Genomic DNA, 12,593 nt, shown 5'->3' on the forward strand with positions numbered 1-12,593 from the left:
TTGTTGGGATGGGTATCATCATTCACTATCCTCTGTGAATCATTTGGACAAAGACCCGTCACTGTAAGTAATGGAAGGCAACAGGCATCTAGAAGTCTGTAGGGTGGGACTGGAAACTTTCAGTGACCTGAGTAGCATTGATTCCAGGCAGCTGATCTTCTGAGCATGTGGATCCTGCCTTTTATATCTTCTTACTTAAATAGCTTCACTCCATGTACCAAGATTAAGCAGATGTTTAGTCTTGAAATTTCTGCCACTAAGACTTGTGTGGATTATGAAGTGACTTCATGATCTATTTTTTGATAATGGGACCTCAAATTTTCTAAACCACAGGCTGAGACCTGCTTCCGTGTAAGGTGTAGAAGGGTATTTTGCAGGCCATCCTCATCATTTGTGGTATGCCCTGTCATCTACTCTCACACTGGTGTTTTGGGGAAAACAATTTCTCATTTTAATTTTTGAATAAATTATAATTTTCTATCAAAAAAAACATGTTGAGTCTGTGAGGAGAATCCTATTAAGGTTTTGAAGGCAAAATGAATTCTCTAAGTTCAGCATTCATCTGGAAAATGTGAATTTTAAATCTGCTTATTTCAATTGTCTTCTACCAATATTGGGCTTCTTCTAAAGAGTAACAGATGTATCCATATTGGTAAGGCATTGTTACTATCAAGCAACATTGTTCAACATTGTTCAAAATTCCCCAGTTCCCAAGCAAAAACGTCAAATCTCTGTTCCATGTCAAGTAGATGGTTGTTTAAGGCTTCTGGTGACTTATATCACCTCTCTACCTTCCCTTGTAGGTGGCTGCCTCTTTGACGAACCATACAGCACATGTGGATATAGTCAAGCTGACGACGATGACTTCAACTGGGAGCAGGTGAACACCCTGACCAAACCGACCTCTGACCCATGGATGCCATCAGGTTTGCCCTTGCTCTTCAGTGTTCTTTCTGAAATAGGGTTGGGTGGCTCAAGAGTCTTCATACTCATAGAACATTGTCACTGGATACTGGTTGAGTGAAAGCTCATGTCTGTCTCTGAGTGCTGTTCTTGGCTGGTCAATTGGGGAGGGTGGTGTAAATTAGAAGATTGGTTACAGGAGTTAAACCTTGTATCTCTCTCTTAAAGACTAGTTACGGTCCACTTTCTGTATCTTTGGATATATTTTAACTGAATTAGTGGACATCATCCAGATGATCCTTTCTCAAGCAGCAGATGTGGGAACAGTTGGATATCTCTTCTGGAATCAAATGTCAAGGATGAAACTCTAGCACCTTGAAGCATACTTTCTTTCTCAGCCTCAGAGCCTCAGGTGCTCTCCTGTCCTGGGAAATCACGACCCTGAAAACATTTGGAGAATGCTTAGGTGTGTTTTTCTCTCCCCTACAGTGAAGTGAATTTCATGCTAAGTAGAAACTACTTATATCACTAAGTATCAGTCAAAATTATTTTCTTTCTTTCTTTTTCTGTTTTTTTTGTTTGTTTTTTGTTTTTGTTTTGTTTTTTGTTTTTTTTGTGAGAGAGAGAGAGGAGAGTAGAAAGAGGATGACTGGTCTAGCCACAGCATTGCCTGTCTATTTTATGGGAACTCTCTTTTCAGGCTGTGACCTTGGCAGTCCTTTTAAAGATTTAGATTTGCAGAATCACTATTGAAATTGGCAGATGAATGTGCCATTTAGGACTCAAACTGCTAAAAACCTGTTATTGAAATTTAGTTTTCAGATAAAGCTCATTTTTTTAGAAATATATGAATATAAAGCTTTTCATTAATGTGCCTACATGCAGCGGTAATTAGATTTTGTGTGTAATCTTGTAAAGGCACCTTCAAAGCATGAGGTAGAATCTAATGTTGTTAATTATGATGACCACCATGGTCTTTCCTCTCCTTCCCTTAATTCCTTATAATTTCCAAGTCGGGAACCCTAATCTCTTTAGTACTGTGGCTTTTTGAGGCTTCTGAAGCTTCCCGAGTCTTGTTGGGTGCCTACATCACCTTCTCCTTTGCTGGCTTTCCCTTTCTCTTGAGCATTTACCTGTCACTGCTGCCCCAGGAGTTGCTTGATTACCACCAATCTAAGTTTCATTTCTTGGTCTCTTTTTCGAGCAGGTAGCATCTCTCTGGAACCACATGTTAAAGACAAATACCAAGTGTTATGTAACTTTGTGTATTTAAACTTGAAACTTCTGTAGTAAGGTTCTCTGTACCTTAACAGTTTTCTTAAGCGTAAAACAATGATAAGCTGTTCTCTGATTGGTAACTGTGTGGCTTGTTTCGTATGACCTGATCTTCCCCTGGGGGATATTTTAAATGAAAATCATGAAGATTGCTACTCTGACCCTGGGGACTCTGATTCAAATCCAAGTAAGAGTCTGGCATATTTTGTTAGCACTGTGGCTTCTGGCCTGACAGAGCAAGCCAATTTCTGTGAGTGTCACATAGGCACTTGTCCTAAGAAGTATTTCATGACCACAGGATATGTACCTAGGGTAGGACTATGGTCCATTTTTCTATAATTTCTTACTATATAATATTTGTAACTTGCTACTTTAGTTCTAAACAGTGAATAATGATTTATTTAACTTAAATACTTTTTTTTGGACAGTGCTAGAGAGTGAACTTGGGGCCTTGTACATGCTAGGCAAATGTTGTAACCCTTGAGCTATACCTCCACCTCCAGGGCACCATTTTTATCCTTTTATTTGAAACAAGGTTTCACTTAGTTATCCAAGCTTGTTTTGAACTCACTCTGTGACCCCATATAAACCCCAACTTGTTATTCTCCTGCCTCAGCCTCCCCCAGAGGGTTGCACTATTAGGCCAGATATATTGAGGAGGCTGAGTGAATGATTGACAGCATGTGTTGATCTTGTAAAAAACCTGGGTTCAGTCCTCAGTGCCTATAGGACCCTGCACAGCTGCCTACAACTCAAACTCCAGAGAATGACACCCACTTAGGACCTTCCCACATACCTGCACTCAAAACTCAAAAGCAAACAGCCCCCACCACCACACACATAATTTTAAAACAATAAATCTTGCAAAATTTGAAATTTGTGTTTAAAATATTTTAAATATTAATTTTAATATTATTAATAAAAATATCTTGTGAATGAGATTAGTGACTGATATATAATAAAAACAATACAGTTGTCTGCAGAAGCTCTTTATCCCAATGTAAATTAGATACTATATCTATAAAGTATAGTTCTTTTTTTTTAAATTTATATATTTATTTGATTTATATGAGTACATTGTTAGCTATCTTCACACACACCAGAAGAGGGCATTGGATCCCATTACAGATGTTTTTGAGCCACCATGTGGTTGCTGGGAATTGAACTCAGGACCTCCAGAAGAGCAGTCAGTGTTCTTAACCACTGAGCCATCTCTCCAGCCTATAGTTCTTAAGGCAACTATTATGAAGTTGACTTGGGCCCTCTTGCAGGGGGTAGGAGGTAGAGGAGGAGAAAATCACCCTGCTGCTTCTCAGGGAGCATGGCTTTCAATCACATAAAGGTTGTTTTACCTTCTTGTCTTGGCTTTGTCTGTTGGAGGTGATGCTGGTAGACAGAGTGACTCAGGACTGAATCATGGCAGTGGTACCCAACCAAAGGCAGGGAGATGGAAGTGCCTGGCAGAGGAGTGATAGATACTTTTAGTGTGATGACCCAGAAAATGGAAAAATGACTAGGTGTATTTGTTTAGTATCAGCTGCACATTGGGGAGGATGATGGACTGGCAGCGTAATTGAAGTTTTCTCTTTGGGAGCACTTGTCAGGCACATTTTCCACGTGCGGGGGGGGGGGTGGGGGGGGGAGGGAGATAGTCTCCACATTCATTCCTGTGGTGTTTTGTGAATAATGAAGGGGATGGCTGTGAACTTGGGAAGGCTATTTGTCCTCTTGAATCGCTATGTGTATCCAGTAAGGAATACTTTTGTCACAAAATATTCAAACATTTGTTTAATTATCTCACCGATTCTTCAATCAGCTGCCCCTCTACAAATGTTAATTAAACACCTGCCTCATGCCAGGCATTGTCCTGTGAGCTGAATAGAGATGCCTCCCCAGAGCCTCATTCCATTCTAGGTCTGACTGAATGGGTCAAAGATCACCTGCTATAAAGCATGTTTGCTCTTGTTTAGCAGTGAAGTGGTAAATATTTAAATGATAATGTCAATTTTGGTTCATCAGACTTAGCACTCAGCAGCATGAGGTTGGGTTTGGCTTTCCTATATGCTTTGCCCCTTAACCAAAACAGAAGGAATGGTGGGAAAAGGAGAGTGTAAATCACAGGCAAGTGGCTGTACTCGCTGGTCAGTCTGTCTCATCAGACAAAATAAGCTTGTACAAACACAAGTTGGCATACCTGGCCCCTGAGCTTTGTTTAATTTGAGCCTGTGATGGCCCAAGAGCCTGGGTGGAAATCTCCGTACTTTACATCACAGGAATCAGAAATCCGGAGACATAGAGCCTTTGCTTTCCAGACTGTCCTAGGATGACCTTGTAAAGGCATATATGTGGCAACGCCATAAGTGTTCAATCTAGATACCATCTCTAAGCATTGTTAAGTGAGCATAAAAACTGCCTACTGTGGGACTGTCTGTATACCCTACAAGAGCATGCCCTGTCCCTTTATAAGGCCCTCATGCAAGTTCTTAGGCTCTTAATTTTATACCGAGTTTATTTAGTCATATGGTCAGTCTCCTTTATCTGTAGACTCTATATTCATGGATTCAACCCACTGCAGACAGATAGGATTCAACTAGAACTATCTCTACTGGCCTTACATGGAGGTATTTCTTCTCATTTTCCTTTTAACAATAAAGTATAACTGCTTATGTAACATTTATGTGTCGCTGATTCTTATAACTCATGCGGGGTTGACATAAATACATGGCATAAAAATGACAGTGTGCACAGTGACTATTATAGCCCTTAACATAGACGACATGAACATCAGTGATCTGGGTATTACTGAGGGGTCCCCGGAATAAATCCCTTGTGGATATCCAGGGACAGCTGTATTTGTCTGTAGAATGACTTCTGTGAAGTTGGCCCTCAGCAGACCAGCAGCTGAGTCTTTCTTCTTGCTGATTATAACCCACAGAGGAGGCAAGCACTTGACCAATAAGTAGTGAGAACATAATTAATGGTAGGCAGTACTTCAGGCCAAGAACAAAACCTAAAGTCAGGATAAGGTTTGAGTCACCATGGAAATGGTAGGTCTCTACTGAATAGAGACCTGAAGCAAGGCAGGGCCAGGAAGCCATGAAGGCCAAGTGATCCAGATGAGTGGGAATGGGGAGGTAGGAGCAAAGGGGTCATCTTTGCAGGGCTAATGATGGCAGATTATATAAAACCTTGAAAACTATGAGATATTAAGAACCTGCCTCAGAACTGGCCATGGGAAAATCTACAATCCATATCAGAATTTCAGCTTCATTTCTAGCCCAGTATGGTGTTAAAGAAATAACCACCTCCCTTTTCCTCTTCCTCTTTTTCCTCCTTTTGCTCCTCTTTCTCTTAGTCTTTTTCTACCCCCTCCATCTTCTTTCTCCCCCTGTTCCTCTTTGTCCTCTCCTCTCCTCACCTCTTTCTCACTCCTTTTCCATCCACCCTCCCATTCTCTTCACCCCTCCCTACTTCCCTTCTTCCTTTTCCTGAAGTTTAGTGTAAATGCTTCACTCAGCTTGCCTTTAACTCTGTCACATAGGTAGTTTGTGCCAACTTCTTATTGTCTTTTCTGACGACACAAAGTGAAGAATATAACTTAAATATCTTTGTGAGATTTTTGAATAGATTTATAAGACATTTATAGTGACATTTGTTGCTGTGGTAGCAAGTCAAGGTGCACATGCTACTGTCTGTTGGACAGGTTTCTTTTGTGTTTCCAGCTTTAACTATATCATAAAACTCAACACAGTGATTGTGTCAAGTCTTGGATTACTGTAGTTGGGTCTGGATATTTCTGGTCACTTAACTCAGGACATGGAAAGGAGTTTGCTTGTTCTTGACTCTTCCGTGAAAGCCTTCCATCCTGTGATTTCCAAAGAACATTCTTTGTCCTTTGTGAAACTCATGTCACCAGGAGGGAATTAGAATGAGTTTCCACTTTGAAGTGTGAGTCTGATACAATGTCCTGGGCTATGTCCTGTCAGCAGTCTCTAAGTTACAGAATGGAGAGAAACAGATAGAGATAGAAGACAGTCAGGCAGTTTAACTCAGTGATTGATGGAGAATGCCTGGCTCTGTCTGCTTCATGTTCACATGGTGTGATTAAGTGGTCCTCTCATGGTGGCCCTCACTGGCTGTGTAACTGTGTAACTGTGACAGTTATGACTACATGAGGATTTTGGATATGGCTGTAGGGGATAGATCATATTTCTCATTAAATGGCAAAGAAATGAGTTGCCTCATCTTTGAATTATGTATGATTTGGATTTTTGCCCAACTAGAAATTTTGACAAAATATAGAAAACATCAAACTGGCCATTTTGACCAGTTAAATTTTTTTTTGGAAATTATATTAAATCATTTTCTTCCTCCCTTTTCTTCCTCCAAACCTTCTCAGATATGAGATGGTCCTTGTTCTCTTTCAAATTCATGGCCTCTTCTTTTCACTAATTGGTGGTGGTGGTCATGGTAGTAGTGGTATGCTGTGTGTTTGTGTGTATATATATGTGTGTATTCCTAAATAAATAAATATAGTCTTCTCATTCTAGATAATCTTATGTGTGTGTTTCAGGGCTGTACACATAATGTTATGTGTATAGTCATCAAGTTTAGATAGTGTCGTGTGTGATCATTTGGTATTGGTAAACTAATTGGTGTTCTCATCCCTGGGAAAGACTATTTTTCCCACTCTGAGAATTCCTTAGTTGGCTGTGTAACTGTGTATTGGGACCTGACAGTCTTTAACCTTCCCACTTTAGCATGTCCATTGTTGTTGGCCTTGTTCCGCTCATGTTGAGGCCCTCATATGAGTGAGACTTTATGGGTTAGCTTCTGACATTCCTATGAGACACAATTTCAAAGTAAATTACCTGTTCCTCTGGCTCTTTTAAATGTTTGGCTCCTCCTATTTCGATGATCCTTGAGCCTTAGAGGCAGATGTTGTTTTGTAGATGTATCCTTAGGTCTGGAGCATCTCAACTCTGTGTTTGGATTGGTTGTGGATTTCTGTATTAGTCTCCTTCTGTTAAAAAGAGAAGTTTCCGTAATGAGCGGTGTAGGTGAGGACTCCACTCATTTGTGAGTATAAGGAAAAATATTTACAGTGTAGTTAGGGATTATGCTGGTTTAGTTAAAGTAGTAGTTGTATGTAGGATCTCTCCAAGATCTATGACTTCACTAATCTTAGGTAGTTCATTAGGTTTCTAGTATTGAGCATGATTTCCATCCTGTTGAGCAGGTCTTAAATCTGGTTAGAGAGCTGTTGGTTACCATCAAAGTGTGCATGCCACTACTGCACCCTTTAGGGTTACTGTGCCATGATTGTTGTTGTAGCTTGAAGATGTCATAGCTGGATAGAACTGTTTATTCCTTCCCTCCTTCAGCACCATGTATGGACCCTCCACATACTATGAATCCTAGACCTCAGGGAGTAGGATTTCAAATAAGTTCTAGCTGAGCCGCCTCTGGGCTCTGTGTCTGAGTGCATGGCATCTTCAGCAATAGGGAATTACCTTTCACTTCGTGGGGGGAAGGGGAGTGTCAAACAAAAGACAATAGCAACAGTATATAATGCTTTGGGAGTCTCTTGGACTGCCCTGACCACCATCTTAAAAGCTTCTCCTGTCTGATGTTTGTCAGCTGGTCTTTGGTTCTTGAACGGAGCTTTGACAGCTTAGATGGGGTATGTTTATCTGAAGTATATGCATATATTTATATTCTGAATTTCCTGTATTGTAGACATTTTTAGGTAGTTAATAATTCCATATGGCTTTCCCACACATCCTTACTGCTATTTTACCCTCTTCCTTTCTTCTTCTGGACTCGTCTCAGTCCTTCCTTCACTAGAGCTCCTCCATCCACCAGCTTCTCTCACTTCCCCATCTGATCACTTGGACCTTGTTACTCTCCTCTCTGTCGCTCCCCCACCCCAGCAATGGCTCCTCCCCCCCCTCCCCATTCTAGGATAGGTACTTCTATCTGAAGGTTTGCCCCATTGAACTCTGGAAGTCGGTGTAAAGCCTTTCTCCTTGAAGTTGCTGTTTTCAGAGTGTGAAAACATCATAGCCAAGGGGAAAAGAAACTAAGACAATGTTGCTATTTTGATGACCCAGACCCTTTCAGTGACTCTGTCTTTCTATGTAAAAGCCTTAGAAATTAAGATCGATACTGTTCCCAACACTGCTACACTTGCTGGTTAACTTGTTTCATTTGGGCCAGTGGAAGCCACAGCATTGTTTGTAACCACCTATGCCAGCAGTGTCTTCTAAGCAGTCAACAGGTGTTTTCCATTCAAGTTCTTCTAAATTCCAGTCTTGGATACTTGGAAATTCACAAAACATAAGAATAGTGATTAACTCTGTTTAATATATTTGCCGCAAAGTATACAAATCTGCCTCTGTATATAAATAAGCACTGTAATAGTTTTATTTCTTGCTTAATTTCCTGTAAAATTATTCAAGATGACATTATCAGAGAGATGGGAGGCCAAGTAATGGAATAAACAGAAAGGCCAAATGTTGCAGGTGATGCAAACGGAGCCTGCATTTGAGTAGAGGAGTAGAGGAAAGAGAGACAGATGAGGATCAGAGAAGCTAGGTGATGGTATGCTTGTTAGACTTGGATCCGGAACAGCACACTGAGAATTTGGAGAGTGGTAAGGGCCTTTCTGTTCCACCTCTCTGCTCTATAGGGAAAGGCTTATGCTAAACATGACCTACTTATAAAAAATGTAGAACCTACTCTGAATAAGTATTCAGGAACAGGACCATAGGTTATGACTTGGGACCCAGAGATAGCTCCATTCGTCTTCTGAGCATATTCCTAACAGAAAACACAAACTGAGGTTAAGAAATTGTAAGACCATTTTCCCAGCACAAGAGACCCTGAGGCCTAGATGCCTGTCTCCAGGGCCTAGGGAAATTGGTCAGTTCCTGTCTCTCTGTGAATGCGTATGTGTGGTCAGACAGGCTTGGGGTAGGAGGGCATTGCTCTATCTGGGTAGAGCCTGGTAGCAGGTAAGTGGCAGTCCTGGTAAGCCTTCAGACAGCCAAAGTAAGGATCTTAGTGGATATTCTGTGTGGCCTGAGGCTCATATCTTTCACATTCAACCACCTGCTTCAGAAGTTATTTCAAAGTCCCTCAGATGTGGCTCAGGACTTCCCTGGCCCGAGTTGCTAAAGTGTGAAGATCATTTAAATGAGGAGGTCTAGGATCAGACTCCCAACTTCAAATCAGGGCAGACTGAGGCGCCATCTTTGTCATTCACCCCACATCATGCACAAAGCACAGCTCTAGGTACTGAGTTTATAGTGACAAGCCTGGACCCAGGCAACCCAGTGCTGAGGATGCGATGTGACACCATCTGGCCGCCTTGAGCCTGACAAGGTTACTCCCTACTGAGGCTAAGTGTAGAGAAACAGAAGACTTCTAGAAGAAAGGCCCACAGATACATGACTAAGGCTGGAGTATTACACAGAGGTGGTCCTGGACAGACAGAGTGTTGGGAGAGAGTGTGAGCATGCTCACACTGCCTTGGAGCTGTTGATGGTATGAGTAGCAGCCATGCATTTTGAGGAGAAGAGACAAAATGGAGACCTCAGAGATGCTTCTATGTGTGTGCACAGGTGTGTAGAGTACATGTGGGTGTAAGGGTATGTGTATATGTGTGAGGAAAGAAGTTTTTCCAGAGTGCATGTAGGTGCAGATGGGAAAACCGGAAGTTTGTGTCAGATATGCTTCATCATTCCCCCTTCCCCTCTTTTTTTCTTTTTCTGTCAGTTACTGAATCTGGACCTCACCATCACATGTTGGCTAGATGGGCCAGCCACCAAATCCCTGGGTCTCACATTCTTGTGCCCATTTTTATGTGGGTGCTGGGATCTAAACCCAGGTCTTCATGTAAATTATATCCCCAGCTATCTGAGTAAACACTGTTAGAGACTCTCCCGAGTCCCTATAGGAAGAGATACAGAGAGATGATTTGATTCCTGATCTTTGGCAAAGGAAGGAGAGAGTATTGACTACATGAAGATGGAGATTCAAATTGTCAATACTGTGTGTGTGATTTATGTGTATGCACGTAGATATGCAGGCAGGTACCTTAGGCACCTTGTTAGACAGGGTTTCTCCTGTTCACTACTGTAGATGCCAGGCTAGTAGCCAGAATCTTCCAACAACTGCCTTCCCATGGTGAAGTGTTGAAACTACAGGTGACACGTTGACTACTGCGTCCCATATCTACCTGAGTCCTGGGTATTCAGGTTGTCAGGAGTGCATGGCAAGTGCTTTCCCCACAGAGGCCCCTCCCTGTCTGAAAACTCAGATTCTCTGATGAGGGCATCAGAGACGTCATATGAGCTCTGACTAGAAAATAAAGACTGAAGAAAAAACACTTGTGTAAGATGTCCATGATCTTATGAGATTCTATGCCAAATTTAAAGGATCATAAGTGTTTATGTCTGCACAGAAGGAAAATAAGTGAAAAAGTGTGTGCATGTGTATGCACACTCATGTGCATGTGCTTATGTGCATGTGCATGTTTGTGTGCATGTGTGCAAAGTAGACATGCCAATATGAGCATCTTAACAATTATTAAAGCTAGGTGAAGTATATATAACTATAATTACTCTTCAACTCTTTTGCACTCCTGAGTTAAGCAAAATCGTCAGGGTAAATGTGGGGAAGGAGAAGAACATGTGGCTGGTTGGATTGGCAGCACACCTCGCTGACCTGAATTTTATCCACTGATGCATTTTAGGCAAATGCTGTCAAACTGCACAAAAATATTTACATTTCAAACAGTGAGAGCTGAGTCCTGCTTCCCTTTCTCAGCATATTGTGATTCAGTTCTTGGTCACTGCCAGAGAGGTTCCTCGGAGCCCAGGGATTTATGTAACACCAATTTGGGGCAACTAATTTCAGGGATATAATTCTAGAACTATCTAAACTAGGACAAGTCCTTCATGCTCTGGTCTTAGGTCTCAGTTGATGTATCAAGTATAACACTATGCATCCTGTCGATAAATACCTTGCTGGCTGACTGACATATCGGAAGAAAGTGCATAAAAATGGGGATTGTGAGGTTTTATTTTTTGAATTTGTACTTGCGTGTGTTTTTGTCCTCTTCAGAATAGGAAGACTAAGTATAGGAAATCTCCTGTCTATTTCTTGGCAAACTCTAGGAAATGATTATGCTATGCAGATCATTATTTTAAGTAAGTGGACTTTAATGCCTAGTTAGCCAATACTTTATTCTAGATAGTGACAAATTATATTTTAATGCACTGTTCCGAAGCTAAAATGGTGGGAAGAAAAATAAATATGGCTATTTAATTAATTGTCTGCTGGACGATCATAGGGCCTCTATCTGGTGGGTGGACAAATTCAAACATCCTATTATGTGTCAGTAAGTGTCCCCACCACATACCTAAGGTAGCATATTATTACAGATAGTGGTGCTTTTATGATGATGTAAATGAAAAATTGTCCTTCAAGTGGTTGGTCTTTAGTTGTATGCTTTAGTTGCCTATCATAAAACTATCTCTTTCTCTCTGTGTATATGTGTTCATGTGTGGCAAATGCATGTGCACACTTTGTGTGTTTCTGTAAAGACCTGAGATTGGCATTGGGTGACTTCCTTAATCACTTCTCCACCTTCTATTTTTGAGACAGTCTATTACAGATCCTGTAGGCTCGGCTAGACAGGTTGGCCAGCAACCCTGGGGTACTTTCTTTTCTCTGTTCCCCTGTTGCTGGGATTAAAAAATGCATGACATCATTCCCTGGCTTTTACATGGATGCTGGGGATCCAAACTCAAGTCTTCATGTTTGTACAGCAAGCACTTTACTGAGTGAACCATCTCTCCAGCCCCAGCGTTAAAGACGCTGTCTTTTGTCCATTGCTAATTGTAGAGAATGTATTCAATACTGACATCCTTACTAATGGACTTGAAGACATGGGCTGTGTCTGATACCATGCTTTTAAGTCTAGAAAACTGGAGTTTCTGGGCTTGGTCTTGGGGAATTCTAAAATCCTCATCTAGTTGTTTATTATCATGACGTCTGTTTGCTCTTCGCTTTGCTGTTGAATATAAGGACCATCCTGGGATCTCACACCTTGTGAAAACACCACTACCTCCCTAATTATTCTCTATAAACAAAGTGTCTTTTACTTCTTTGGAGTCTTGTGGAGTGACAGGATACAATTTGCCAGTAGGTCAACCACTGAGCTGATGACAAGTGACCTTTCTAGCTTTGCAATCAATGTGTGTTATTTGGGAAACAAAATGATACAGTTTGTATCTTTCAGCCGGGAGGTCATTGGGTCTTTCCACCATTGACAGATGAATTTGTTACTTGACCCAGATGTGTCAGTTCAGACAGGAATGTTAATTTCTGGGTGGGAGAGATGGCTC

The 12,593-nt window shown here is 41.3% G+C and overlaps 1 protein-coding gene across 4 annotated transcripts in view; it reads left to right on the plus strand.

The window, feature by feature from the left end:
* The window catches only part of Ptprm (protein tyrosine phosphatase receptor type M), a 799,636-nt gene that overhangs the window by 287,999 nt on the left and 499,044 nt on the right, over positions 1–12,593 (plus strand). For all 4 annotated transcript variants that reach the window (XM_076917595.1, XM_076917597.1, XM_076917596.1 and 1 more), the window contains exon 2: positions 804–926. In XM_076917595.1, coding sequence (XP_076773710.1) covers positions 917–926 — 10 coding nt within the window. In that variant the 5' untranslated portion in view covers positions 804–916. The remainder of the gene's footprint in view (positions 1–803; positions 927–12,593) is intronic.

The sequence above is a fragment of the Arvicanthis niloticus genome, chromosome 21 (assembly GCF_011762505.2).
Source record: "Arvicanthis niloticus isolate mArvNil1 chromosome 21, mArvNil1.pat.X, whole genome shotgun sequence".
NCBI lineage: Eukaryota > Metazoa > Chordata > Mammalia > Rodentia > Muridae > Arvicanthis > Arvicanthis niloticus.